Below are 25,888 nucleotides of genomic sequence, written 5' to 3' on the forward strand. Positions count from 1 at the left end.
TGTGTATTTGTACACATGCCTTTCTTCAAGTTTTACAAATAAATTAAAGATTTTTAGAGTTTACCTGTAAAAGAATTTCATGGCAGGACTTCCCTGGTGGTGCAGTGGTTGAGAGTCCGCCTGCCGATGCAGGGGACATGGGTTCGTGCCCCGGTCCGGGAAGATCCCACATGCCGCAGAGCGGCTGGGCCCGTGAGCCATGGCCGCTGAGCCTGCGCGTCCAGAGCCTGTGCTCCGCAACGGGAGAGGCCACAGCAGTGAGAAGCCCGTGTACCGCAAAAAAAAAAAAAGAATTTCATGGCATAGCTGAATAACTGAGTTTTTCCAAAAAGAAGAGAATCAAACTTAAAACGTCTGTTAATTTCCTGGAGGCAGTGACATAGGCACTGGTGTCACACATGTTTAATACCTTCTGAACACATGACTTTGTTGAGACAAAGTACAAACTTTGTCTCAACAAAGTTTAGTACAGACGCTGCCACAGAACTTTGTTAGCACTAAACACAGTGTTTAAATATGACACATCGGAATTAAATCCTGTCTTATTTAAACAAGGGGCAGATTACTGCTGGTGGCAGAACTCATTAGCACTGAGTGTGGCTGCCTGTCAAATACCGAAAGAATTCTCCTTCACAAAATTGAAATAGGTCATGAGCTACGTTCCTTTCTTTCTAGATTGCAGCTTTTTAGTTTTCCTTTGGATCAGAAAAACTGATTTTTCCCACCCCTGTGTTCTTGCGATCACAAATATCATACTGTGAGAAAGACGTGACCTCATGAGCTCTGAGTTGGAAGCTGAGGGAATTAGAATTTAAGCCACCACCATACACGCAAGGGATGTCATTTGAAAGCAGTTATATCGTATAGGACGTTTCCATCCTGCAGACCCTTCACCTCAAGGACATGTGACTAGACCATCAAGGAAAATTAAATTTTACAGAGAAAGCCAGCAGACACAGGAATTACTCAAATTCTGAGTAGATGAAATTCGACATGGACAGAAAGATTGATTGGTCAACTCTGTATTATGGAATTTACATGTAAATGATTTCCATTAAGTAAAAGCAGAAATTAAAAAATGTTTAAGTGTGATATATAGAAAAATCTTGGTAAAGAAATTAAATTGGCTTAATTGAATTTGCTGTGGAAATCCTTTATGAGTATAAGTTTATCATTATTCTTGTGATTCTGATTAAAATGTTACTGTTGATTAGCCAAGTTTCTTTTCTAAGTAGCAGGATCAAAAGGTTCTGTGTCCTAGGTCTGAAATTAGTTTTTTGTTTTGTTTGGTTTTGTTTTGCGGTACGCGGGGCTCTCACTGTTGTGGCCTCTCCCGTTGCGGAGCACAGGCTCCGGACGCGCAGGCTCAACGGCCATGGCTCACGGGCCCAGCCGCTCCGCGGCATGTGGGATCTTCCCAGACCGGGGCACGAACCCGTGTCCCCTGCATCGGCAGGGGGACTCTCAACCACTGCACCACCAGGGAAGCCCTGAAGATTAGTTTTGCTATAGTATTTTTTCTCAAATGGAAACAAATTACTATCTCTTTGTTGAGAGAGGTGTTCTTTTCAAATCTTTGTTTCCTTATTGCATTGAAATGGAAGTGCAATTAGTTTACTCTACTAGAGTGTCCCCAAAACAAAAATAGAAAGTTTATTGTAGCTTGTGAGAATTTAGATTGTTTTCTAATTGGTGTTTATAATAATAATAATGATACCTGTTTTGTAATTTAACTCGAATATGACATATTTGTTGAGCTGTGATCATCTAACCGGTACAGAGTTTTAAGTTCTTAAGTATCTTTCTTTGCAGTGGAGATGGCACTATGAGGAAAAACATTGACGTCTGGAAAAAGTGGAGCACCTTAAACAGCTTGCAGCTGCATGGGTAAATAAACCGTGTAATTGGTAGCCCTGTGTGACTAAGAGATTAGTGAAGGTTTATGGTTGAATTACCTGGGCACCCAGAGCTTCAGCTGACTGACTGTAATCCTCAGAGTGCTAATGGCCACCTTCACGCGGGTTTGCTTATTTGTCAGAAGTAGTTGTTTTTGAAACCTCTCGAGACTAGGAAACTGAAGATTGTATACATTTCAGGTATACATTTATTGAGAATGCCTTTTATAAAAGTTTCCTGTAACATTTCAGACGTGTTTTCCATGAAATGACCATTTCTTACTAATATTTCTCCTCTCTGTTTTCAGTTCTTTTGTGTTGAATTATTTTGCTTAACATTTTGACCTCTCAGATATATGTTTTGGTTGTCTTTAAAGAAAATTTGGAAAGTTCTTAGAAGTGAAAGGAAAGAGAAACTCTTATAACTCAAAGATAATTTCTGTCTTGCCTGGTATATTATAGTGTTTTTCTGTGCAGAGGGATTTTTAAAATAGCTGTTTTGATTTTACTGTCTACAGAGCTTTGCTTACTTTTTTTCACTTAACATTAAAATTATACAAATATAGAACTATGGGTGATCTGGAGGGTACTAATGAATATTTACCATAAATAACTTCAGGAAATTTTGTTTCTCTATTAAAAACTTACTACTGTTTTTGTGAAACAGGCAATTGGGATTATAATGTACTAAGAGATACAAACTGCTCATGGAAAGAAAAAGCAAATATTTGTATAAGTATGGAGACTTTTTAATAGTGAAATTTAGCTAGTAGTATATTAAATTCATTTGTTAATCAGCTTTATGCTTTGCTTGTTGGCATGTTGGGAAAGGTTAACAACAGTAACAACATTGTAGTAACAACATATAGCAACAACATCTATAAATAGGTGCTTTTTAGATAAACAGGGAACATCTTATATAGGGTTAATCTAACTTCGCTTAAAAATCTTAAAATTTTTGTTGTTATTTTTTTCTTTATATAGGAGTTGCTCATCTTACATAGAGTATTTTATGTTTTATTATGTCTGTCATAAAATTTGTAATGAATATGTGCTATAGTCAGTGCCTCTGACGTATGTGCCATGCGGATGTGCTCGGCACATAGGGTAACCTAGTCTCCGGCCCTTAGTTTACAGCTGCGGATTGCAACTCGGGGCGCTGAGCAGCTAGTGGAAGGCGGCAGGATGGTGTATTCCACGTGTTCACTAAACCCCATTGAAGATGAAGCAGTCATAGCATCTTTACTAGAAAAGAGTGAAGGTAAGTGCGTGATGATCTTTCAATAAGAGTATGTACTTTTCAAAACCTTTATTGCTATAGTGTGTTTTTCTGTAGGCTTTTTCTACATTTGCTTGTGTGATTAGCCTTTAAACCCTAAAATGAGGTATCCCTGATTAAAAACATGCTTATATAATGGGTTTGTTGTGTTTCGTGGATTATGCAGTTTGCCCATTTTGTTTCTCTAAGTTTGAAAGGTTATGTCAGATCCTTACCACACTGTTGCATTTTTTAAAAAATTGTGGTAAAACTTACATAACTTAAAAATGTACCATCTTAACTATTTAAAAATATATAGTTTGATAGTGTTAACTACATTCACATTATTGTGTAGCCAATTTCCAGAGCTCTTCACCTTGCTAAACTGAAATTCTGGACCCATTAAACAACTCTCCAGTATCCCCTCTGCCCGCCCACCCCCCATTATTTTTCTGTCTCTGTGACTTTGACCACTGTAGATATCTCCTTTGACTGAAATCATTACAGTATTGTTTTGTGACTGACTGGCTTACCTCTTTTCGGATAATGTCCTCAAAGTTTACCCATGTTACATAATATATCAGAATTTCCTTCCTTTTTAAGGCTGAAAATATTCCATTGTATGTTTAGACCATATTTTGTTTATCCATTAATCTGTTGATGGACACTTGGTTTTGCTTCTGCATTTTAGCTGTTGTGAATAAATGCTGCTTTGAACATGGCTGTACCAATAACTCTTTTAGACCCTGCCTTCAGTTCTTATGTGCGTACACACAAGTGGAATTGCTGCACCAGATGGTAATTCTGTGTTTATTTTTAAGGACCCACCATACTGTTCTCCACAGCAGCTGCACCGTTTTACATTCCCACCAACAGCGCACAAGGGTTCCAATTTCTCCACAGCCTCGCCAGCACTTGTTATTTTCTGATTTTTTTTGTTGTGGTTGTTTTTTTGTTTTGTTTTTTGATAGTAACCATCCTAATGTGTGTGAGGTCTTATCACACTGTTTTATACTGAGGGACCAGCGTAGGTTGTAAGAACATTTCATCATGTTTTTGCTGAAATGTTAACCTTTCCGTCAGTTTCTCCTTAACAGAAATAATTGGAGATTTCAAACTAACTACATTTCCAGAATAGAATGCTACCGAGTTTTCTACTTATGTATGAAGCAAGTTGAAATGCAGATGTTGAAACAGGTGTGCATTTCCTGAGTATCTAAGACCGTCTAGGCTTCCGTTACATTCTTAGTGGCCGAGTGATCTCTGTGCTATGTGGTCAGCCCTCTGATTGTTTGCACCTTTGGGGTCTTTTCGACCTGAATTTACTATGTTGTGTTTATTTTGTTTTGCTATACTTACATAAAGATGTGATTTCTGAAAAGTGTTTCTTGCATGGTTATGAGCTCTACATTTTTGATGGTACTTTATTTTGAAAGGCATGTGAAGAGGAGAGCTGTGGGTGATGTAATTTGATAGTAAATTTAACTCTTAGTGTCCTATTATGTAATTACTTTCTAACCAGGCAGGTGGGTTTGCAGTCTCGGTTTTGCTCTCACAGCCATCTCTGCACGTGGTTGCTCCAGACCACACTGTATATGTCTCATCTCCATCCTCCGTCATGTGTAGACGTCATGTAGAGGCGTCATGTGTGGACGTGGCTTCATCAGACAGTAGGCCTTGGCCGGGCCTTGTACTCTGCAGTTGCTGGGGATTTCGACTGGAGAGGCTGTGGTCCCCACCTGGAAGTCCTCTGACTCAGCTGAGGGAAGGTGGCCGATACGCATTCAGTCTACACGCACTGGGCCAGCGTTGGCAGCTTCTGACCCAAATGCTGACAGAAAGTCACTGCTGAGCCCAGGGCAGTGTTTGATTGAGAAAACCAGTTTTCGTACACTTGCCCTATTATTTAGTGTTTGCTTTTAAAAGCCAGAATATTTGGATGTACTAGTGGAGGTCAGTATGATGCTTTTGTCAAAGGTTTCTTACTGTTGGACCTCCACCTCGGGGATTCTTTCGCTCTGTTTTCATGATTGCCTGCATTTTTCATAGCTTCCATGGGGCTTCTGTTGGATTTTCCTCTTCCTGAGACCGTCTGCTCTGTCTGTGGTCTGTGGACGGTAGTTCATTTGAGAGGTTTCCTGTAATGGCCCTAACGTACAGCTTCTGGTAGTAGTGCTTCTGTAGACACAGTGTTCTTTTTTTCTTTTTATAAATGTATTTATTTATTTTTGGCTGCGTTGGGTCTTTGTTGCTGCGCGCGGGCTTTCTCTAGTTGTGGCGAGCGGGGGCTACTCTTCGTTGTGGTGTGCGGGCTTATCACTGCGGTGGCTTCTCTTGTTGCTGTGGACTTTGTCTCGGACGTGGTGTGGATTCTGCAGCTCCCTACTGCAGCAGCTTTGCTGTGCTGTCATTTACGCACGTAACATTCACTTGTTCTGAGCGTGCAGTTCAGTGCTCTGTAGTGACTTCACTGCATTTTCGAGAAGAGCTCATTTGCAGTCACTCCCTGTTCCCACCCCCACCCGCCGCAGGAACCACTAATCTGCTCTCTGCCTGTGTGGATCTGCCCTCCCTGGACATTCCCTGTAAATGGGATCATACAATATGTGATCTTTTATAATTAGTTTCTTTCATTGGGCATAATGTGAGTTTTTGTTTTGTTTTTTGTTTGATACATAGGTGCCTTGGAACTTGCTGATGTGTCCTCTGAGTTGCCAGGACTAAAGTGGATGCCTGGACTCACACAGTGGAAGGTAGTCTTTCTGCAAGGACTCTGACTCAGGAGGGCAGATCAACTTGATAGACCTGTTAGACTTGTGGATGTTTTAAAGCACCCACAATTGGGTAACTTGGATAAATAGTACATTTGGTTATGCAGCTTAGAACCAATTTCAAAATTATGTTTAATGACAGATGGTATGATTACACAAATATTTCTCTCTGGCACTGGAAAAGATCTCCTGTCTTTGTTCTGCAGTTAGAAGGCAGCTTTGTTTATTCTCATCCCCATAAGTATAGTTTTGCTTTTTTTCTTTGAACTGGCTGGAATTCAGGCCTTGTTTCCAATATGAAGCAATTCGGTTTTCAGTTTTAAACGAGGAACAATCTGAGGCTTGTTTTAAAAAAGAAAAAAAAACCCACATGGAAAGTGAAAATGCTGCTTTACAGAATGATTGTCCTGTTCCATGGAATAAAAGGTTGTCTCATTTTTATCTTTGCAAACAGTCCTCGCTTGGGAGAGAAATGAGAATTGCCCACTCACTCTGACTTTTCCTATTATTAGGTGCGGCTGGTAATCTAGAATCCCGCCCTCTCGTTCTGCAGGTGATGACGAAGGATGGGCAGTGGTTTGCAGCGTGGGCTGATGTTCCGCACAGCAGACACACCCAAATTCGGCCTACCATGTTCCCCCCAAAGGACCCCGAGAAGTCACAGGCGATGCACCTAGAGCGGTGGTGAGCTTGTGGGGAGGTGGGACCTCTGGCGTGTCCTGCGTGGTCTGGGCTGCGCCCATGGCCGACCCCTCATATGTGAACTTTTCAGCAAGTAAGGTTCTCAGGGCCTGAGCTGCAGGCGTTGAGCATTTGTAAATAACAAAAATAAATGGCTTGAACTTAATTAGGTAATACTTTGGCCACAACGTTAACTTTTTACACATTACACATTGATGATTCTGTCAGTGAGGGTTGGGTGAATATTTACAGCAAAAGAATGTACTTAGGATCAGTTAAAAAGAGTAAATTGTGTGGGTTTTTTTTTTTTTTTTCAGTCTTAGGATATTACCACATCATCAAAACACTGGAGGGTTCTTCGTAGCAGTATTAGTGAAAAAGTCTTCAATGCCATGGAATAAACGTCCCCCAAAGGTAAACATCTTCCGAAACAATGTAGCATACCGTGTGGTCTTTTTGTGCAGTTGAGGCAGAAGCTGGCCGAGGTCAGTGGAGCGTTTTTGTGTGTGAGGTGGTGATGGTGGTATTCTTACATTTAAATTTTGAGTTTTCCAGAAAGCAGCCGTGTCTTTTAAGGGAGATGGAAAAGGCAGAGTTGGGAAATGCATTTCTTCTATATCTTAAATCCAGTTCTTTAATAAAAATTGGAAAGTCATAAAGATGGCTGCTCTGTGGTTTAGGATCAGAAGGAACCCCTGCAGGCCGGTGTCTGTGTCTGCCTTCCTGTGGGTAGTTTTCAGCCGGAACAACTCTGCCAACCTCAGGCCAGCCAGTCTGCCTTGGCCATAAGAAGTAATGGCAAGCTGTCCAGGCCTGGCTGAAGTGGACATAGATAGGGCCTGACCTGTCGAACGAACCTCAGCCGCCCCCTGGGTTATGTAAGGGAGGCCCTGAAGCCGAGGGGTTCGGAGAGGGCAGCCTTGAGTCTTGGCACAAAGTTGCCGTGTGATGCGCTCTCCTCCCCTTTATCAGTGTATCAACGTGGGGAACTTTGTTAGTGTGTCCATCCGTTGCCGTGGAACATGGCCTGGAGTCACAGTCCATGCTGGAAAACGAGGACAAATAATGCTTGGCCTTTGGAGAAACAGAGAGGAAACTGTTCTCTGGTGTATGGCTAATCCAGACGAATGCTTGGGGCACAGCCTCACACTGAAGCGAGGAGGCATTTGTGGGCCGTCGCCATGGCGCTTGTGAGGTTGGAGAGGTTTTCCCAGAGGCGGAGCCCCTGGCTGTCACAGCCCCTCACTCCCGGTCAGGAATGGGGCCACGGGGCTCGGAGCAGCACTCCCTGACACATGAACACCAGCCACGTGGTAACTTAAATTTTCTTGCAGCCACATTATAAAAAGTAAACGAAAAAGTGAGATTAATGACATTTTATTTATTGCAGTATAATAAAATGTGATTTTCATGCAATTAAAGTAAGTTATTAGTGAAATATTTTTCATGCTTGCGTTCCAAGATTTAAAAGCAGTGTGAACTTTCACTCTGAGAAGCGTCTTACGTAGCACGGGTCACATTTGACATGGCCAAAGTGCACGACTGGTGCTGCAGTACAAGGGCACTGGTCAGAGCCTGTCGCACACGTGTACTTCACATTCACTTGCACTTGGGGCTGTGCTGACATTTTTGTCACATCAGTGGTTTTGAGCTTTTTCTTCAGTGTGCCACCTCTGATGGGGCATCTTACCTTTTAGAACAACTTGATATCATTTGCTCATTTAAATCTTACTACTACTTCTGTCTCCTGTGAGTACGTCAGTTCCTCATTGATTTAGCTTTGAAAACCTGTTTTGGCGGCCTGCCCTGTGAGCTCGCCCAGCGTGACTGCTGGGGCCACATTGATAACTCAGATTCTCAGTCTTCAGGATGCCGTTGTCTAGTTGAAGTGATGGAGCTTGTAGAAACAGTCAGAATTGGAGCCAGGGAGAGCCATGCTGACAAAGTGCTGTTGGTATCCTTGTGAGGGGGCAGGATTAGATCTGGGTCATTGCAATGGAACAGAAAAAGCCTCCTGCACAGAGGGCCGTGGGAGACGGGCTCCGAACAGCAGGCACAGGTGGGCATAGAAAGGATGCGTACCATTGCTAGCCTTGGCAAAGGGTTTGTTCTTTTTTGCCTTTTTTTTTTTTTAAACAGAGTACATTTTCTGGGAGGCAGTGTTGCCTAGTGTTAATAGCTTTAGAAACTTACCAACTTGTCCACTTAATAGCTTTGTGAACTGAGGGACATGTTGAACTTTTCTGTGTTCAAGTGTCCTAATTTGTAAACTCACTTCATAGTGATTGAGAATTATCACTTTTACCAATCTTGTGACCTGTTAGAAAGGACGTGTAGCTTTAAAGAATTTTATTAAGTTGAGGTATAATTGACATAAAACATTATATTAGTTCAGGTGGATGACATAATGATTCTGTGTGTATATACATAGTTACAGAATGTATTTCCTCATGGTGAGAACTTTTGAGATCTGCTCTCTTAGGAAGTTTGAAATATGCAACAGTGTTATTACCTGTAGTCGCTGTGCTATGTGTTATGTAATAGTTTTTTTTATATAAGATCGTATATAAAATATACATAAAAAATTAATGTAAGTGAAACATTTTGCACATTCTTAAAGCCAAAATTATACTGTTATCCCGGATCAGAAGTTCGTTTTTCTACAGGTAGTTTCTCAGTCCCTAGAGGTGCACTTCATCTTTCTACTGTCTTTCTTCTAACTTCCACAGTGGTTCATCCAGGGGTCCTGGGAGAGTGTCCACTGTCCTTTATGTATGTCCTTGTCTTCTCGGCCCCGGATAGTATGTTTGGGGCAGCATGCGACTCATCACGCAGAGCAGATGCATGGCAGCATTTCTGAGTGAAGACAAGCTGGCGTTGTTGGCCTTTGCTAGGAAACAGGAAGTTAATACTAGAATCAGTGCCCATGAATTCTGCTTATAATAGCAGATAGATTTAAGACACTTGTTTTAAAAAAATTCTGTTGTCTCTCTTTTGTACATGAAATGCTGTATTCATTTGGATGGATTTTGCGACGTTTTGAGTTCCTTCTTTTCCTGTATCAGGGCAGAGGAGGTTGTTGTCTGAGTTTAAACAAGCTTACCCCCTGTTCCAGCTGCAGGGTGAGTCTGCAGAGCCGCGGGGGCCTGTGCAGCCGGGCCCCGCAGATCCCATGGGAAGGAGCATTTCCCACCCCTTGGAGCTGGAGAGTAAACCGGCCGCTGGTATTAGTGACACAGAAGCAACTGAAAGAGCTGAGAATTTAGAGAATAATGAAAATAAGAAAGATGGTGTGTGTGGGTAAGAAACGGTTGTGTCTTTATTTTATTTATTTTCTTTTTGGCTGCGTTGGGTCTTTGCTGCTGCACGCGGGCTTTCTCTAGTTGCGGTGAGCGGGGGCTACTCTTTGTTGCAGTGCGCGGGCTTCTCATTGTGGTGGCTTCTCTTGTTGCGGAGCACAGGCTCTAGGCGTGCGGACTTCAGTAGTTGCAGCACACGGGCTCAGTAGTTGTGGCTCGCTGGCTCTAGAGTGCAGGCTCAGTAGTTGTGGCACACGGGCTTAGTTGCTCCGTGGCATGTGGTATCTTCCCAGACCAGGGCTCAAACCCGTGTCCCCTGCATTGGCAGGCGGATTCTTAACCACTGCGCACCAGGGAAGCCCAACGGTTGTGTCTTGATCCTCACGTTCTTGTGTCTCCCCAGCCCTTGTAGATTAAACAGGAACCCAGATCTCTCTCGGGGGTGGTTTTGCAGGGGTGAGAAGGTCCTTGCTATATAGGACACGGTTCAGTGCTGATGACCCCCCGGAGGGAAGAGACCTGCTTCCCTCCAGAGCCCGGGTGGCGTGGAGCTGGGATGAGGGCTGGGCGGGAGGAGGGATGTGCTGTTGGGATTTAGCGGTATTCCTCGGATGACAGATTACCTCGTTTCCATTCCCTTCTCAGTCCTCCTCCATCTAAGAAAATGAAGTTATTTGGATTTAAAGAAGATCCGTTTGTATTTATTCCTGAAGACGACCCATTATTTCCACCTATCCAGTAAGGATGAATTCAACGTTTTAAATTCTTCTTTTAAATTTACCGTAGGATGAAATGCACATGTGGTCACATTTAACTGTAGTTTTTCACTTAGCCCCTTTTTAACAACGCATGTCAGAGCTGGATGAAAGTTTAGAGGGTGTTTACTGAACCCTTCAATTTAAGGTGAGCAGTAATCAGAGAACCTAAGCCACCCAAAGGTATAGATGATAGAGAGATGGAAAACTCTGGACTGCGGCCAGGGCTCCCCGCCTTGTTCCCCGTTAGGAAATGAAGAGTAGTGAGTCTGGGTGGGATTTCCAGGTAGAACAAGGTGCTCAGGATAACAGTCTTGGGTTCATCTCTTCCTTGTTTGTTGAACTTAGTATCTTTAAACCAGAGTGGTCACTTACATTCATCGTCTTGTAGATAACTGGTCCTTTGCCTGTGTTTGTAAAAATCCCTCCTAAAATGCCCATGGAGCAGGTGGGTGCTCTTAGGTGTGGTGTTGGAGCAGCAGTTGAGGGGAGAAGTTGCACCTGTTAATGCAGGTCCCAGATCTAGCTGCGTTCAGGCGAAGCTCCTGGAGGCCCAGGTGAAGCAGGTGAAGGTGGGCGTCCACGGCAGAGTGCCAGCACCCTTAACCACAGCAGCTTTGAGAAATGGGATCTGTCGGGGAGAGCAGGCCGCCAAGAGGCATTCGTCACATTCTGAACGGAACTCTTGTAAGCAGCCCTGTCTTTTTCACAGGAAATTTTATGCTTTGGGCCCTTCCTTCCCAAAGATGAATTTGTTAACTCGAACCGTGGAGGGAAAGAGAAGGCAGCTCTACATGGTGTCCAAGGAGCTGAGAAACGTGCTGCTGAACAACAGTGAGAGAGTGAAGGTACCGCTCACACAGCCCCGGGGCCCGCGTGCGCTCAGCGGGTGGTGCTTTCGTCTCTGCTCGGACTCGGTTGGGAGGGGCTGGCCCTGATGCGGCCCTGCCAGTCTGTCCGTCGTGGGCAGAGGGGAGCCGGGCTGCCCGGGGGCCTCAGCCGCTGCCAGGCACAGGCTGCCCAGCCGCGTCCTGTCCGCCCCGCTGGGCTCACACCGTCTGCGTCACGGGGGACTGACGTCTGCCTGCTGCTCCTGTGGGCGCTTGGCTTTGTTTTTTTCCATTTTCCTTAGATTTTTTCCACTTCTGGGCCCTCTTCATTTGCTTTACAGTTTTCCCAGCTCATTTCCCTCTTGCCTGCTTGTTTAACGTGGCTCATCTCTGTGTGGTCTGGAGGCCCCCGAGTTCAGAGTGTTCTCAGGACAGTGCTAGGCCATTAGGTACTGTCTTTCCTGTCCTCTCTTGGGTGTCCGCTGGGGCTTCCAGGCTGACGGCGTCCTTGCTCCCGATGGCTCGTGGAATGTGTGCTGACCTATTCGTGTGTTCTCAGAGTTTCCTGGTTTTAATGTCTATTGTAATTATCAGTCCGTATAAGCCACAGAAACCAAAGCCGTGTGAGAGTATCGGTCGGGGCAAGAGAACGTCTATTTTAGTCAGATGACTCTTGAAGTATTTTCCACTTCTTTTTTCCTTCTTTTCAGCAGCTACTTAGAGCTCTGTCTCCTTGTGCTAGAAAGGAGTATTTTAGTCGATTATCCTGACTTTCATTTACGTGCGTTTCATCTGATATTTTCCATTCCAGGTTATTAACACTGGGGTTAAAGTCTGGTGTCGAAATAACAGCGGTGAAGAGTTCGACTGTGCTTTCCGGTTGGCGCAGGAGGTAAGCGCAGCCGGTGGGGAGGCACGAGCCATGAAGGCGTGGATGGGTGATTCTGAGCCGGCCCGGCGGGTTAGGACCATTGAGCACCGGGCCGGCTGCTGCCAGGGGGGCTCTCGAAGACACTGAGCTTTCCCGGGGCGCCAGGGTGGAGCTGTGCTTGCTGGCGTGTGTCCCGTGTGTCACCAGCGTCCCGCCTGCCTGGGGCTGCGGTGAGGGGTGGGGCTGCCGTGAGGGGAGGGGCTGCTGTGAGGGGAGGGCCCGCCAAACCCCGCGGACTTGGGCAGGTGGCTCACCTCACGTGCATGGGCGGTGATTGCTACCATTCGTAATGGCCACCTCTCTTTATTCCCACAGGGAATATATACGTTGTATCCATTTATTAATTCAAGAATTATCACCGTCTCGATGGAAGATGTTAAAATTCTGTTAACCCAGGAAAATCCATTTTTTAGAAAACTCAGCAGTGAGGCATACGGCCAAGTCAAGGACATGGGTAAGCAGTTTGACTGGCATAGAGACGTCACTTGTCCTCGTACACATAGTGAAGATGTAGGTGTTCCTGCTTGATGGAGCTTTTTCACTTTATGTACGTTGTGACTTTGTTCTTAGTGCCTGTGTCGATTTTGGGAGGGATTTCTGGAGACACACCTGATAATCCCTTTCATTGAGGGTCAAGGGCATTGCTGGGGTTGCTCTCCTTCCCCGAGCCAGCCTTCCACGGTCACCTGTGCAGGTGTCGGGGCCCGGCCGGCCCACCTGCCAGAGCCCCAAGCCGCCCGCTGTCACTCAGGCAGCCAGGACCGGGCCCCGCGTGGAAGCAGAGGGCAGGTCCTAGCACTTGGGTGTGTCTGCGTCTCGAGGCCCAGGAGAGACGAGCACAGGCTGTCGGCTTGGTTTGGCACCTTGACCAGCTCCCTGCGGTAGAATGTGCATCCTTGCCCAAGGATCCTGCTGCTCTGTGGGTAGCGGTCACATCCTCGCTTTTCTGTTTCATAAACTTCCACCTCGAATCACTGAGTGACGTTTCCTCCTACGAATACAAATAATTCCACCTGGGACTCTAGTTCTGTTTCTCTTTTCATTCTTGCTTGCCTTTTTATAACTCATTCCTTATTTCCGGCTCGATTGGATGAAAAGGGCACAAATCAGTCATTGCAGTTACGTGGTCTCATGCCTTACGTTCCGGCCTGAAGCCTGAGCAGTAGGAGCTCGCCGGGCCGAGGTGTCCTCGTCTCCCCAGGCAGGGCTGCTTTCGAAGGAGGGCTTGCTTTAAAGGATGAGGGGACGTGTGTTCTCTTTCTCTTTTAATCCTACATTTGGACGACCGCAGCATAATTTTTGACAGTTTTTAATGTGTTGTCCCATGCTCTTTCTGGGAGTTGGAGCAGTTATTTACTTAGTCTTGAGTTCTGAGAATTAAGCAGTAGTTAACCCCCACCTCCCTGCTCCTGAGAGAGGCTTGCTGAGTGTTTTCAGTCTCTCAGTGGTCTGACGTGAGCCTCTCCTACACTGTCCCCGTGACCTCACTTGGTGCCTGGCTTGCGGATGGCATTGTGAATTTAGACGGAAAGGCCTCTTTTCTGCCTCAAGACCCCTGAGACCAAGAGTCTAGATTACTGTTCTCTGGGCACATAAACGTGCACCGCAGAGGTGTCCCTGCTGGAAGAGCTCGACCAGTGTGTGTCTGTTTCTCTTCCAGCCAAGGGCAGCGTCGTCCTGAAGTACGAACCGGACCCCACGTAAGTGAGACGCTCCTGCCATCGGAGCCTCCGTGTTCTTGGAGGTGGGAGGATGGTGGGTGGTCTTAGAAGCCTTTTATGCCGTTCCCCTCAAATAGTACTGTGCAAATTTTAGAAATGGAATATTTTCGTATATCATGAAGATACTCTTGATAAAACATTCCTCTCAAGCCATGTGTATTTTTATTTAGAAGATAAAATGCAGAGTCCTATTCTCTGTGCCCCAGAAATCTAATTCTGATTTTTATCTTAAACAGAGGAAGTGTACAGATAGGACAGTCAAGAGAGGTTGAGTTCTTCCACCTCTGCTGTTGGTTCGGCTGGTGTTTGTGGATCACCCGTTAGGTATCAGGCAGTGTTGCTCTGGGCCGGGGCATGGGGGGCCGGCCCCCGTAGCTAGACTGACAGCCACCTTGGGAGCATGGAACCACTGTTCTGCGACACCCCTCACAGGGGGAGCAGGTCCCACGTGGTCAGCACTTGCCAGAAACAAGACAGAGGACTTGGGTGTCAGGCCCAGGGGTCCTCAGCAAGGGGGTGGCAGAGTCGGCGTTTGCATCCCCAGATACATGCCCCAGATACATTTAACAGCTGCCTCTGTCAAATCAAGCACCATTTCCAAAGGAGGGGATAGAACAGGGTCTGGGCTGGAGAGGGGTTTGGGCAGCTTCACTGGAAGGCAGGACCCAGCTGGACAGCAGCCTGGGTGGAGTCTGCACAGGAGGCCAGGTCCCAGCATCCAGCATCGTCTGCAGGGAGCAGCCTTGGGGCGGAGGGGGCAGACCAGGAGTAAGACGGCAGGTGGGTTTTAAGGTAACAGTGCTTGTGTGGCCCACGTAGAAAACTGTAGGCTGTTTTAAGATGTGGGTCCGCTTTTCCACATACACTGGTTTCTACCAGTTGAAGTACACAGGTGAAAAGACAGCTTCAGGAATTAGATTTTTTAAAGAAGAAGACAAAGGGAGTATGGGAATTTTCTGGTATTTTCCTGTCATCGTTTTTTACCAAATCACTAAGAAAAGGAGATGTGTTTCCATCTCCTTTTCTTAGTGGTTTCTCTCTTCCTGGTTCAGGCCTTTCTCTTCTCTTTTTCTGTTTGTTTTTTAAGAAATATGATTGAAACGCTTGTTTGTTCCATGCACAGCCTGTGTCACTGATGCCTGGCATCAGGTAGGCTTGGGACACATGTTTACTTAAATGAGGGCTTTAGGAGCCTAAAAACTAGACCAGAGTCACGTTTGAAAGAAAGTAAATAACAGTATGCATGGTACACGCTGATACGCACAGTGCTTGATAAGGGACACATGCATAATACAGGCAGTAGCCGCCCTCCCAGTTAGCAAAGGGGAGTTGATGCCGCCTGGGAAGCCGGTTGCACAGCCAGGGTGTTTGGACCCGGATGGCAGTGCTTGCTGGACACAGGCAGGCTTGGTGTGCTGGGCATTGTACTGTTATGGGGGTGGGTGACCAGACCCAATTCTGGGAAGCATTGAGTCTGCAAAGAATGGTGGTCCTGGCTCCCGGTCCTGGCACCCCACGCGGCTGGCGCTGTTACTCTGGGCCCAGTTACCCAGCCTCTGTGGGGCCTCAGTTTGCTCACCTGTAGACGTGGGCAGGAGCTGCAAGGAGCCATGAGGGACAGGACAGATTCCTGTTGGTGGGTAGGGTGGGCATACAGATAGCTCTTCACATTGGCGAAGACGCAAGTATTTGGAGATTCTAACGCTGAAAGTGTTTGAAATCTGCAGATTTGGGGTTATTCCACTGTGAGTTTTTATAAGGAAAGACTGGCCAACCTGAGGGCGTTGATGCCCTTCGGGACAGGAAGAAGGAAGCTGGTTTTCCTTTGAGAGAAGCCTCCATAGAATCACAGACTAAAATGCCTTCCCCGTGGCTTGGGGGTATTTTTGGGGAGCAGTTGTGTGTTAGTACTGCCTATGGTGCAGTTAGGAGGATGTTTAACGCTTACCCGGAGCCGTTCTGTTCACAGGAAACCGGACACACTCCAGTGCCCCATCGTGTTGTGTGGATGGCGGGGAAAGGCCTCGATTCGAACTTTTGTGCCAAAGAACGAACGGCTTCACTATCTCAGGATGATGGGGCTGGAAGTGTTGGCAGAAAAGAAGAAAGAGGGGGCTGTTCCGACAAGCGAGAGTGCAGCCAGCCCTGGGGCTCCGGAGGACAAGGCGGGTGCCGAGCAAGGGGCAGAGTAGCCTGTCGGCCGGATGCTGCCACAGGCAGTGACCCGGTGGCCGGCCCGCCCCGGTGCGCTGGCTGCAGGGGCCTCCACCTCGGCGTCGCCGCTGAGACGAAACCCAGGCCTACTTCTGACTGGTGAGGCACACGTCTGTAAAGACTGGGAAGTGACGGAAGGTTAGGTCTTTGAATGACCCCCGGACTCCTTTCACGTGGAGCGTATGGAAGGTATTTTTTTAGCTTGTTAGAATTTCCCCATTTCTTTGGCAAAGATGGGTCCAGTATGCCTGTTGCTGGTAATAGACTTTCATTGTTAAAGTCTTATTCTGCCAAGACATATAACTGCCCTGGCAGAAAATTTCAGGTCCCTTTTGTTATGCCTATATGGGTCTTAAGGCCTAGTGCTTCTTTTAGGCATTTTTTTAGGGAGAATCTGTAACTACGTGTGGATTGTTGGAAAACTGTACTGTCCGCTTTAATAATTGTATTAAGTTGCCCATTAGTGTGACATTAATACGCAGTGGGGTTAATATCTGAGGTCTCAGATGACTTCTGTGCCTTTGTAATAAAAGGTAAAATAAACTTTCTCACAGTAAGAGCTGTATTGTGAATTGTGATACTAGTCTTGAGGGGCTTATGTGCTTTTATTGGAGTACCCTGCAATTTTAATTTTTAAATGGGGTTTGGGATCCTGGGAAAGTTTAAATAAAGAGTCATTCATGAAAATGGGTGTGTGTACGACTCTAGTGTTTGCTCCAGTTCATGAGGCAGAAGGAACTAACTTATTTTGGGGTAAATGGAAACATTAGGATTAAAGCCTTAGCTGGTGGAAGGAATTTTAATGTGAAGACAGCTCTTGGATAAAGTCAGTAGTTAGGCCTGAAAGCGCTTGAAGGACTTTCTTGTGGGTTTACCTTTTATCCTCCAGAGGGCGGTATTGACCCTTCAGCTACAGTGAGCCCGATTTGGGTGGGTAAAGGGTTGCTTAGCAGCTTGGGAACCATCTCCAGTGCTGAATGGGCTCCCTCGGGCACTGTGCTGACCAGGCAGGAGCTGCGCGGTCATTTCAGTTAATCACTTACCAGGTCCCTGCTATGTGTCAGGTGGGGTTCTGGGTGACACATCTTATCATGACAATCAGAATTTCAGAAGAGAAGAGTATGGTGTGGTGAACCTTCATGGCCCTGTCATCTGGCTTTCACAGTGAAAACAGTCTTATTAATACCCACCTTTTTATATTATTTTGAAGTAAATCGTGTCTAACATTTCAAAAGATAAGGACCCTTTTTCTTTTTAAAAAATAACCTCGGGACTCCCCTGGCGGTCCAGTGGTTAAGATTTCGCCTTCCAGTGCAGGGGACGTGGATTCAATCCCTGGTCTGGGAACTAAGATCCCACACGCCTCATGGCCAAAAAACCAAAACATAAAACAGAAGCAACATTGTAACAAATTCAATAGAGACTTTAAAAATGGCCCACATCAAAAAAATCTTTTAAAAAATAAAAATAAAAAATAACCTCAGGGGCTTCCCTGGTGGCGCAGTGGTTGAGAGTCTGCCTGCCGATGCAGGGGACACGGGTTCGTGCCCCGGTCCGGGAAGATCCCACATGCCGCGGAGCGGCTGGGCCCGTGAGCCACGGCCGCTGAGCCTGCGCGTCTGGAGCCTGTGCTCCGCAACGGGAGAGGCCACAACAGTGAGAGGCCCGCGTACCGCAAAAAAAAATGAAAAAGTAACCTCAATAACTTCACACCAAACGTAGTAACAATTCCTTAACGTCAAATAACTTACATGAAATTTCTGTACACCGAAAACTATTAAGACATGGATGAAAAAATTGAAGACACAAATAAATGGGAAGATACTCCATGCTCATGGATTGGAAGAATTAATACTGTTGAAATGTCCATACTGCCCAAAGTGATCTTACAGATTTGATGCAAGCCCTAAAAAATTCCAATGGCATTCTTCACAGAAAATAGAATCCTAAAATGTGTATGGAGCCACAAGAGACCCTGAATAGCCAAGGCAATCTTGAGAAAAAGGATAAAGTTATAGGCATCATATTCCTGATTTCAAACTGTATTAAAAAGCTATAGCAAAACAGTATGCCATTGGTAGGAAAACAGGCATGTAGATCAGAATAGAAAGCCCAGGTGTAAACTCATGCATATATAGTCAATTTTTGGCAAAGGAACTGAGACTATACAATGAGAACAGGACAGTCTCTTCAATGCATAGTTCTGGGAAAAGAGGATTGCCACATGCACAGAGCATGAAACTGGACCCCTATCTTACACATATACAAAAGTCAGCTCAAAGTGGATTAAAGACTTAAATGTAGACTGAAACTCTGAAGTTTCTAGAAGAAAACATAAGGGGTAAGCTCCATGACATGGCTCCTGGCAATGATTCTTTTGGGTATGACAACAAAAGCAACAATAAACAGGTGGGACTACAAAGGAAACCAACAAAATGAAAAGGTAATCTATGGGATGGAAGAAAATGTTTGCAAACCATATGTCTGATAAGGGGTTAATACTAAAATTTAACCTGTTAATACTAAAAATACAGGGAACCCATACAACTGAATTCAAAAAAAAATCCAATTAAAAAAAGGGGCAAAGGACTTAGGTAGGCATTTTCCCAAAGAAGACAGATGGCCACAGATACATGAAAAAGTGCTCAACATCAGCAGTCATCAGGGAAATGCAAATCAAAACCACGAGATGTCACCTCACAATTTGTTAGGATGACTATTACCTAAAAGAAGAAAGGCTGGTGAGGACATAGGGAAGAGAGAACCCTGGTACACTGATGGTGGGAGTGGAAAACGGTCTGGAGGTTCTTCGAGAAATTAAAAATAGAACTACCAGATGATTCAGCAGTCTTCTGGGTATTGATCCAAAGGGAATGAAACTTATCTCCAAGAGATATCTGCACCCCCATGTTAGTCATAGTGTTATTTACAATAGCCAGGGTACGGAAACGGGTAAACCTAAGTGTTCATCAACAGATGAATGGGTAAAGAAGTGGTGCGTGTATATACAACGGGATATTATTCAGCCGTAAAAAAGAAAGCAGTCCTGCCATTGTGACAACATGGATGGACCTCGGGCGTTGTTTTGAGTGAAATAAGGCAGACAGAAAGACAAATACGACATGGTGTCGTTTATGTGTGGAATCTAAAAAAGAAAAGTTGAGCTCAGAAAAAAGCAGTAGAAAAGTGGCTGCTGGGAGATGGAGAAGAAATAAAGACCAAAAAAGCCCACCAATAGCTTAGTTAATGTTCACATTTGCTTCTTCTCAGTTTGTTTTTTAAATTGGTTTGGACAAATAGGCCACACGCTGTGTTTGGTTGATTTATCTTCTAAGCCTTGATTTTGAAATACTTTCCAGCTCAGTAGTGTGAAGAGTTCCCATTTACCCTTCACCTAAATTCCTGTGTCTGTGTGTGTGTAACTAATTTTTTTTTCTGAACCATTTGAGCTAGTTGCAGACATGTTTCATTATCCCTTACTACTTCGGCATGTCTTTGCTAAAAACAAAGGCACCAGGAGCATATCAAGAGGCTCGTGACGTGGATTTGTTGCTTCCTAGTTAAGTTTTACTTGAGTAAAAGTGCCTCCACATTTCTTCACTTAAAACATGAACAGGTATTTTGCAGGGAGATACTTTGTGTATCTCTTTGTTATCAAACTTGACCAGCTTTAGCATTTCTTGGTAATTTTTCCTGAACTGGTATTTACTATGAGATCTGCAAAATGAAAATTTGCAATTTTATCACTCCTCTACATTCTTAGTTTGCATTCTACACTAAACACTTTTCCCCCTCCCCTGTTTACTTCGTTATTCATTTATGTCATGTGGACTCAAGGATTCCTATTTTATTCAGTAAGCTATATGTTACTGTCATTGTCCCAGGATTTGCTGATGGGAGTTGCTTCTAGGCGGTTCTAACGTCCTTCCACATGTCCCCATCATGCTTCTTTCTGGTACAATGATGGTCCAGTCCTGGAGCCACCCTGGATCCCCAGATCCTTTTAGTGGAACCTGGTAGTTAGAAACCAACGTCTGGTATTAGGTGTGCTCACAGCTACTGGGGTGTTGTTTCTTACAGGCCCTCTCAGCAGAGAGAGCTAGGAAGTAAATGCGTGTGTGTGCACACACCTTACATTTGTACATCTGTATGCGTTACCTGTACATTGTTTAAAACCATGTCACACCAATGCCTCTGATTCCAACCCACCACCTGGTTCTATTGTAGTCCCCCTTCCATATTTATCCTCCCTTTTTTCCCACGTAAGCAGCGTAGCCCTGATTTTCCTATTTCTATTTGTTCAACATTTGAAGGTACTAATGCCCTCTTTCACTGGAGCTGAAAGCCTCAGACCCTGGCCCTTCCAATTCCCACCAGCTGTGCCGAGGCCAACTTCACAAGCCAAAGGTAAGGGGTAGCTCTTAGTTCTGTTCAAGTTTCTCTAGAACTGCTTTAAAATGCAGATTTCTGGCCCTATTATTGGAGACTCTTATTTCTTATGGCCAGGTGGAGTCTAAACCCCATATGGCCTGACTTGTGATCAGGTTGAGGACCATTGGTTTATATAACCTTAAAGGCAAATTAAAACCCCCTTGCTGTTTTCTTTGCAGTAAAGATGGCTAACATTTGTTCAGTTGAGGTACTTTACAAACATTTTGTGTAGCTGTAGTCTATATAGGCATGGTTAGATCGTCACGACCAATATTAAATGACAGCCATAATTCAAACCCAGGTCTGTCCACACTGCATCATAGTTACTGTGGGCCCACGCAGTCGATAAAACACCCTTGAGTATTTCGATCTCATCCCAATTTAATGTATAAGCAAACCAAGTCCTAGGCAATAACAGTCATTTAACAGGGCAATGTCGGGCCTTTGCCAATGATAGTTAAGTGATTTACTTACACTGACTCATGTCAGTCAGGTCTGACCAGGAGAAACCACATAGTAATTTGTGGGAACGGGAAATTTAATAGGAAGGATGGCTTATGGTAGTGGAGTCGGGGTAATGAGGGCTTGGCTGGTAAAAAGTAAAGAGAATGGTGAAGGGTATGGGAATGACAGAAGCAGCAGCTAGCCCTGGGCGAGAGCACTGCAGGAGGAGCCCATCACTCCTCACCCTGGGATTTGTTGAGGAGGGTGTGACTGCAGGGACATTGCTATGGCTCTGCGTTGGTGGAACTTGCTGGAAGTCTGCCCTCTAGGGTGCCGGGCAAGGCTGCTGGCCCCTGGGCGCTGCTGGTCATTGCACCCCGCAGGATCTGGACACGGGGCAGCTGGGGAGCAAGGACGCCAGAATCTTGAGGCAAAACCCCTTCTTCCTGCAGTGTCTCTCTAGTGCCCTCTACTGCCAGAACTGTTTCAAGGACCCAGATACCTTTTGGCAGAGAGGGCAATGATGGATGAACTTGTGGCCATGAGACAATAAACTGACCAGTGATGTGTGACTCATTCAATACAGCAACCTAATGGAGCGGGGGGGTATTATCACCCCTACTCACAGATAAGGAATCTTAAGTAACTACCAGAGTAAGTGACAAAGCCAGGATTCCAATTTTTTTGGTTTTGTATGTTTGTTTTTTTCTTTAAAACACAGTAGTTTATTTTTTTTTATCACATTATGAACAGCCTGCAGGTAGGCTGTTTTGATAAATACAGGAACTTTAGTTACCAAAACATAAAGAAAATAATTCAAATTTAAATGTAAATGATTTCCCCTGATTCCCTAATTAGGGGTACAGCAATTGGTATATAGCATTTATTATTATTATTTACATAACCAAGGCTTCATTACCTTTTGAAAAAATAAATTCAGATTTTTTTCTTCAGACCTGCTCCTTCCCTGAATTAACAGGATTCCAATTTTTAAAAAAGTCTTGACCTACAGGAGCAGAGCCGGCAGTTCAGTTGTGACTGGGGCCTCTATCACTGGGACACCTCCCTTTTTAAGGGATAGTTGCATTGCAAGGGCTGCTTTTTAGTGATCACATTTTCATGGTTTCAGCAGCTTTTCAAAATATCCAGTAAGGAGTGAACCTCCAGAGGAACAAATGTGATATATGAGTATATGTTTTCTTGCTTCTTTTAGAATTAAAGCTATTTAAAACCTCTAAGCTTTTTTGTCAAATGTAAATTTATGAGCTTTTCTCGAAGCAGAGGATAATTAGGAGGGTTTGGTTTGAGACATGGATTGAATCCAGGCATCTAATTTCACTGCCCCCCCAAGCCCTAATAAAACTACAGTAACCATATTTTAACAAACAAAAACAAAGAGAGGGCAGTACAGAAGCAACACAATTTCAGAAGCTGGAAAGCAAACTGAGAGGTGGTAATAAGAGAACCGAGAGAGTGAACCCCTAAGTCAGTGATGAGCATAGCCGAGAAGCAGTCCGCTGTGCAGCCGTCCACAGGCAGCCCTTCCCTGGGCTCCTGAATGTTTGGGGCAGCCGGTCTCCCCGTGGGAGATTATTGGAAGACACTTCTCTGGAACCTGTCCAGCTCCAGGGGAAAGATCTAAAGTGTGGCCTCAGGGTTCCCAGAGCTGGCTGCCTAGAGTCACCCTCAGGTGGCATTCTCCCCAGCAGTGCAGCTGAGATGCCTTGGAGCCCTCGAGGAGTCAAGAGTAGACAACCAAGGATTCCCCAGACACCTGGAAACAGCCTCTGTCATTGAATATAGGAATCAAAGCAAACAGGACAAAGCAGCTAGGAAGAAGCACAGACTACAGGGAGAAGAAAGCTTCTTAAAAAATATCGCTTTTATTAAAAAATAAGTTAGAGGATGATGGTATATGGCTAAGCCTGATGAGACCGTTTAAAAGCCCGAAATAAAAATTGCCAAGGATGTTCTTAACATGAACACTTACACTGAAGGTTTCTCTCCAGTTCTAATCAATATTTTGGTGAGGGGTTTCTGCTCTGAAAAGAGGGTGTTGCAGGAGAAAAGACCGATCTGGCTAAAGAACGAACGTTTTCTCGCCAGGACACAGATACGCTCGTATTTGCCTAGAGGGCATCTCTGAAGGAGACCCACACGTCCAGAAATAGCGGTGGGTTGGTTGCAGGTGAGGCAACCTGGGAGACAAATTTTTCACTTAAAAGCCTCTGTTTCCTTTGAGCTTTGGAATACCACATTAGAGAAGATGATAAAATAAAGTTCCTAAAAAAGAATGACAAATATATATAACTCTGACCCAGCAAGTCCACTTCCTGCACTTGCAAGTGAGCAAAATGATGTGTCTACATCATGCAATGCAACATCGTTTATGGTAACGGAAAACTGGAAAGACCTGCGAAGCCCATGGCAAGGGCACTGGTGAAATTAATGATGCCGAACCATGCAGAGGAACACTCCCGCCATCAAAAAGGCGGGAGGAAACCAAGAGTCCTCTCCCAGGGGACTGGGAGAATCATCCAGCCAGTTGCGACATACGTGTGAAGTGCTGTCCACCGGGAAGCTCATCAGAGACTCAGAGCCCAAGGTTTGTACCAGGGCTGGCCATGTAGGCACCCCCTGCCTGGCACATTCAAAATCCCAGCCTTCCGCAAGGAAAGCAGGTGTTTAGGACATTGTATAAACAGTCGAGGCACAGAAACCCTCCCAATCAGTTAGGGTGGGAGGAACACTCCCCAAATTCAAGTTCCCAGAGGCCAGCCTTGCATTCAGGCCTTTCTGAGGACAGTGGTCTCAGCCCTGCTGTGTTAGCTCTTCCCGGAACACCTCCGCCCTGGCTCACTCACTTTGATGACGTGAGTGCTGTGTTAAAGGAGCAAAGAGCTGAGGGCCCTCGGGGAGCATCTCACATGGCACTGAATCCTGCCAACAGCTGTGTAGGCGGGCCTGGAAGTGGGTCCGTCCTTAGTCAAGTCTTGAGATGACTGAGCCTCGTGAGACACCTTGAAGATGGAGACCCAGAAAAGACCCAAATTCCTGATCCACAGAAACCACAAGACGGTAAATGTTTCAAGCCACTAAATCCTGGGGTGATTTGTTATGCAGCCATAGATAACTGATATAGTCACTTACTGACTGACTGACTGACTGTGTGAGCCCAGGCAAGTTTCTTAACATCTCTGGGCCTCCATTTCCTCATCTGTGAAATGGGCATAATGACGGCACCCACCTGATAGGGCTGAAGTTGTGACAGAGTGGGACACACTGGGGACAGCACTTGACAGCAAGTGTTTCAATGTGGAGGCTGATGTTTTTAGGCTGCTAGGACAAGGCATTCACTGCTAAGCCCTTGTTGTTTTTTTTTTAAGATTTAATTTTATTTATTTTTGGCTGCATTGGTTCTTCGTTGCTGTGCGCGGGCTCTCCCTAGTTGTGGCGAGCGGGGGCTACTCTTCGCTGCGGTGTGCGGGCTTCTCCTTGCAGTGGCTTCTCTTGTTGCGGAGCACGGGCTCTAGGTGTGCGGGCTTCAGTAATTGTGACACGTGGGCTTCAGTAGCTGTGGTGCGCGAACTCTAAAGCGCAGGCTCAGTAGTTGTGGCTCACGGGCTTAGTTGCTCCATGGCATGTGAGATCTTCCCGGACCAGGGATGGGACCCGTGTCCCCCTGCACTGGCAGGCGGATTCTTATCCACTGCACCACCAGTGAAGTCCATAGCCCTTGTTTCTTTTCCCTCTTGGTTAAAACCTTTTGATCAGGCAGATGGAGATCAGTTGGGTAAAGTATATGCAGCTTAAACTGGTCTCGCTCACAGGCTCTGTTGCTGCAAAGGACCTCAGTCTCAGGAGTGACTAAGGCAGTCAGACATGGAGGGAAAGCCCGGGAACCGCATAGCACCACCTGGCTCATATGCTTCTGCTCTCACTTCTTTTCCTGGGCTCGGGGAGGGGGTGTTTCGTGCCAGGGATAGCAGCTCAGGAACTGGTCTCGGCAGGAAATACGGAACTGTGTAGTGGACCCCATTCCTTGATTTTCAAGCACCAGTTTCCATCACCAGCTCCTTCCAGCCTTAAAGTCAAACTTCAGTATTGAAGATACTTTTAAAGTAGCGAATGAGAAACTCATAAAACCTGGAAAACATAGGTCTTGCATTAAAAATATCCAAGCCCCTGGGAAATTATGCAAATTTGTGTTTTATTAGATTATTAAGATTGTCATTGGTGTCAGGAGAATGGCTACACTTTTTAAAATAAAAATAAATATCTGTGGTTTGGTTTTCCAGGTGGATTTTGGTTGCAACAGATAGCATTTCCCATTAACAAAATGTCTAAATATTTAAGCCAGTTTTAAACAATGACAAGTACAAACAGTATAAAGGGTCCAGAGCGTGCACTAACGGGATGCAACCAGTGCCAACGTTCAGATATGCCTTTTATAACTGATCTCTCATTATTAGCGTCGGACCGTTTGCGTGGCCCGATCTTTGGAAAGGCAGAGACATAAAGTACATATAAATATAGAAGTGGGCAGTGCTCTGCTTCCCAATGATATCAGCAAGTCAAGTTCGGTGGGTGAGGGCAGGTCGAGGTGTGCTGAGGGCCTGTCCCGCTTGGGAGGGAGGTGACAGTTCTCTAAGGCTGAT

At 45.3% G+C, this 25,888-nt stretch overlaps 1 protein-coding gene across 1 annotated transcript in view; it reads left to right on the forward strand.

Moving 5' to 3' along the window:
* Window positions 1-16,920, forward strand: part of NSUN2 (NOP2/Sun RNA methyltransferase 2) — a 29,497-nt gene extending 12,577 nt beyond the window's left edge. The window contains exons 8-19 of the mRNA XM_032627012.1: window positions 1,813-1,887; window positions 3,026-3,156; window positions 5,833-5,906; window positions 6,478-6,608; window positions 6,923-7,019; window positions 9,721-9,905; window positions 10,550-10,642; window positions 11,372-11,507; window positions 12,301-12,381; window positions 12,736-12,874; window positions 14,081-14,120; window positions 16,111-16,920. Coding sequence (XP_032482903.1) covers window positions 1,813-1,887; window positions 3,026-3,156; window positions 5,833-5,906; window positions 6,478-6,608; window positions 6,923-7,019; window positions 9,721-9,905; window positions 10,550-10,642; window positions 11,372-11,507; window positions 12,301-12,381; window positions 12,736-12,874; window positions 14,081-14,120; window positions 16,111-16,333 — 1,405 coding nt within the window. The 3' untranslated portion in view covers window positions 16,334-16,920. The remainder of the gene's footprint in view (window positions 1-1,812; window positions 1,888-3,025; window positions 3,157-5,832; window positions 5,907-6,477; window positions 6,609-6,922; window positions 7,020-9,720; window positions 9,906-10,549; window positions 10,643-11,371; window positions 11,508-12,300; window positions 12,382-12,735; window positions 12,875-14,080; window positions 14,121-16,110) is intronic.
* Window positions 16,921-25,888: the final 8,968 nt, after the last annotated feature.

Source organism: Phocoena sinus, chromosome 3 (genome assembly GCF_008692025.1).
Source record: "Phocoena sinus isolate mPhoSin1 chromosome 3, mPhoSin1.pri, whole genome shotgun sequence".
Lineage (NCBI taxonomy): Eukaryota > Metazoa > Chordata > Mammalia > Artiodactyla > Phocoenidae > Phocoena > Phocoena sinus.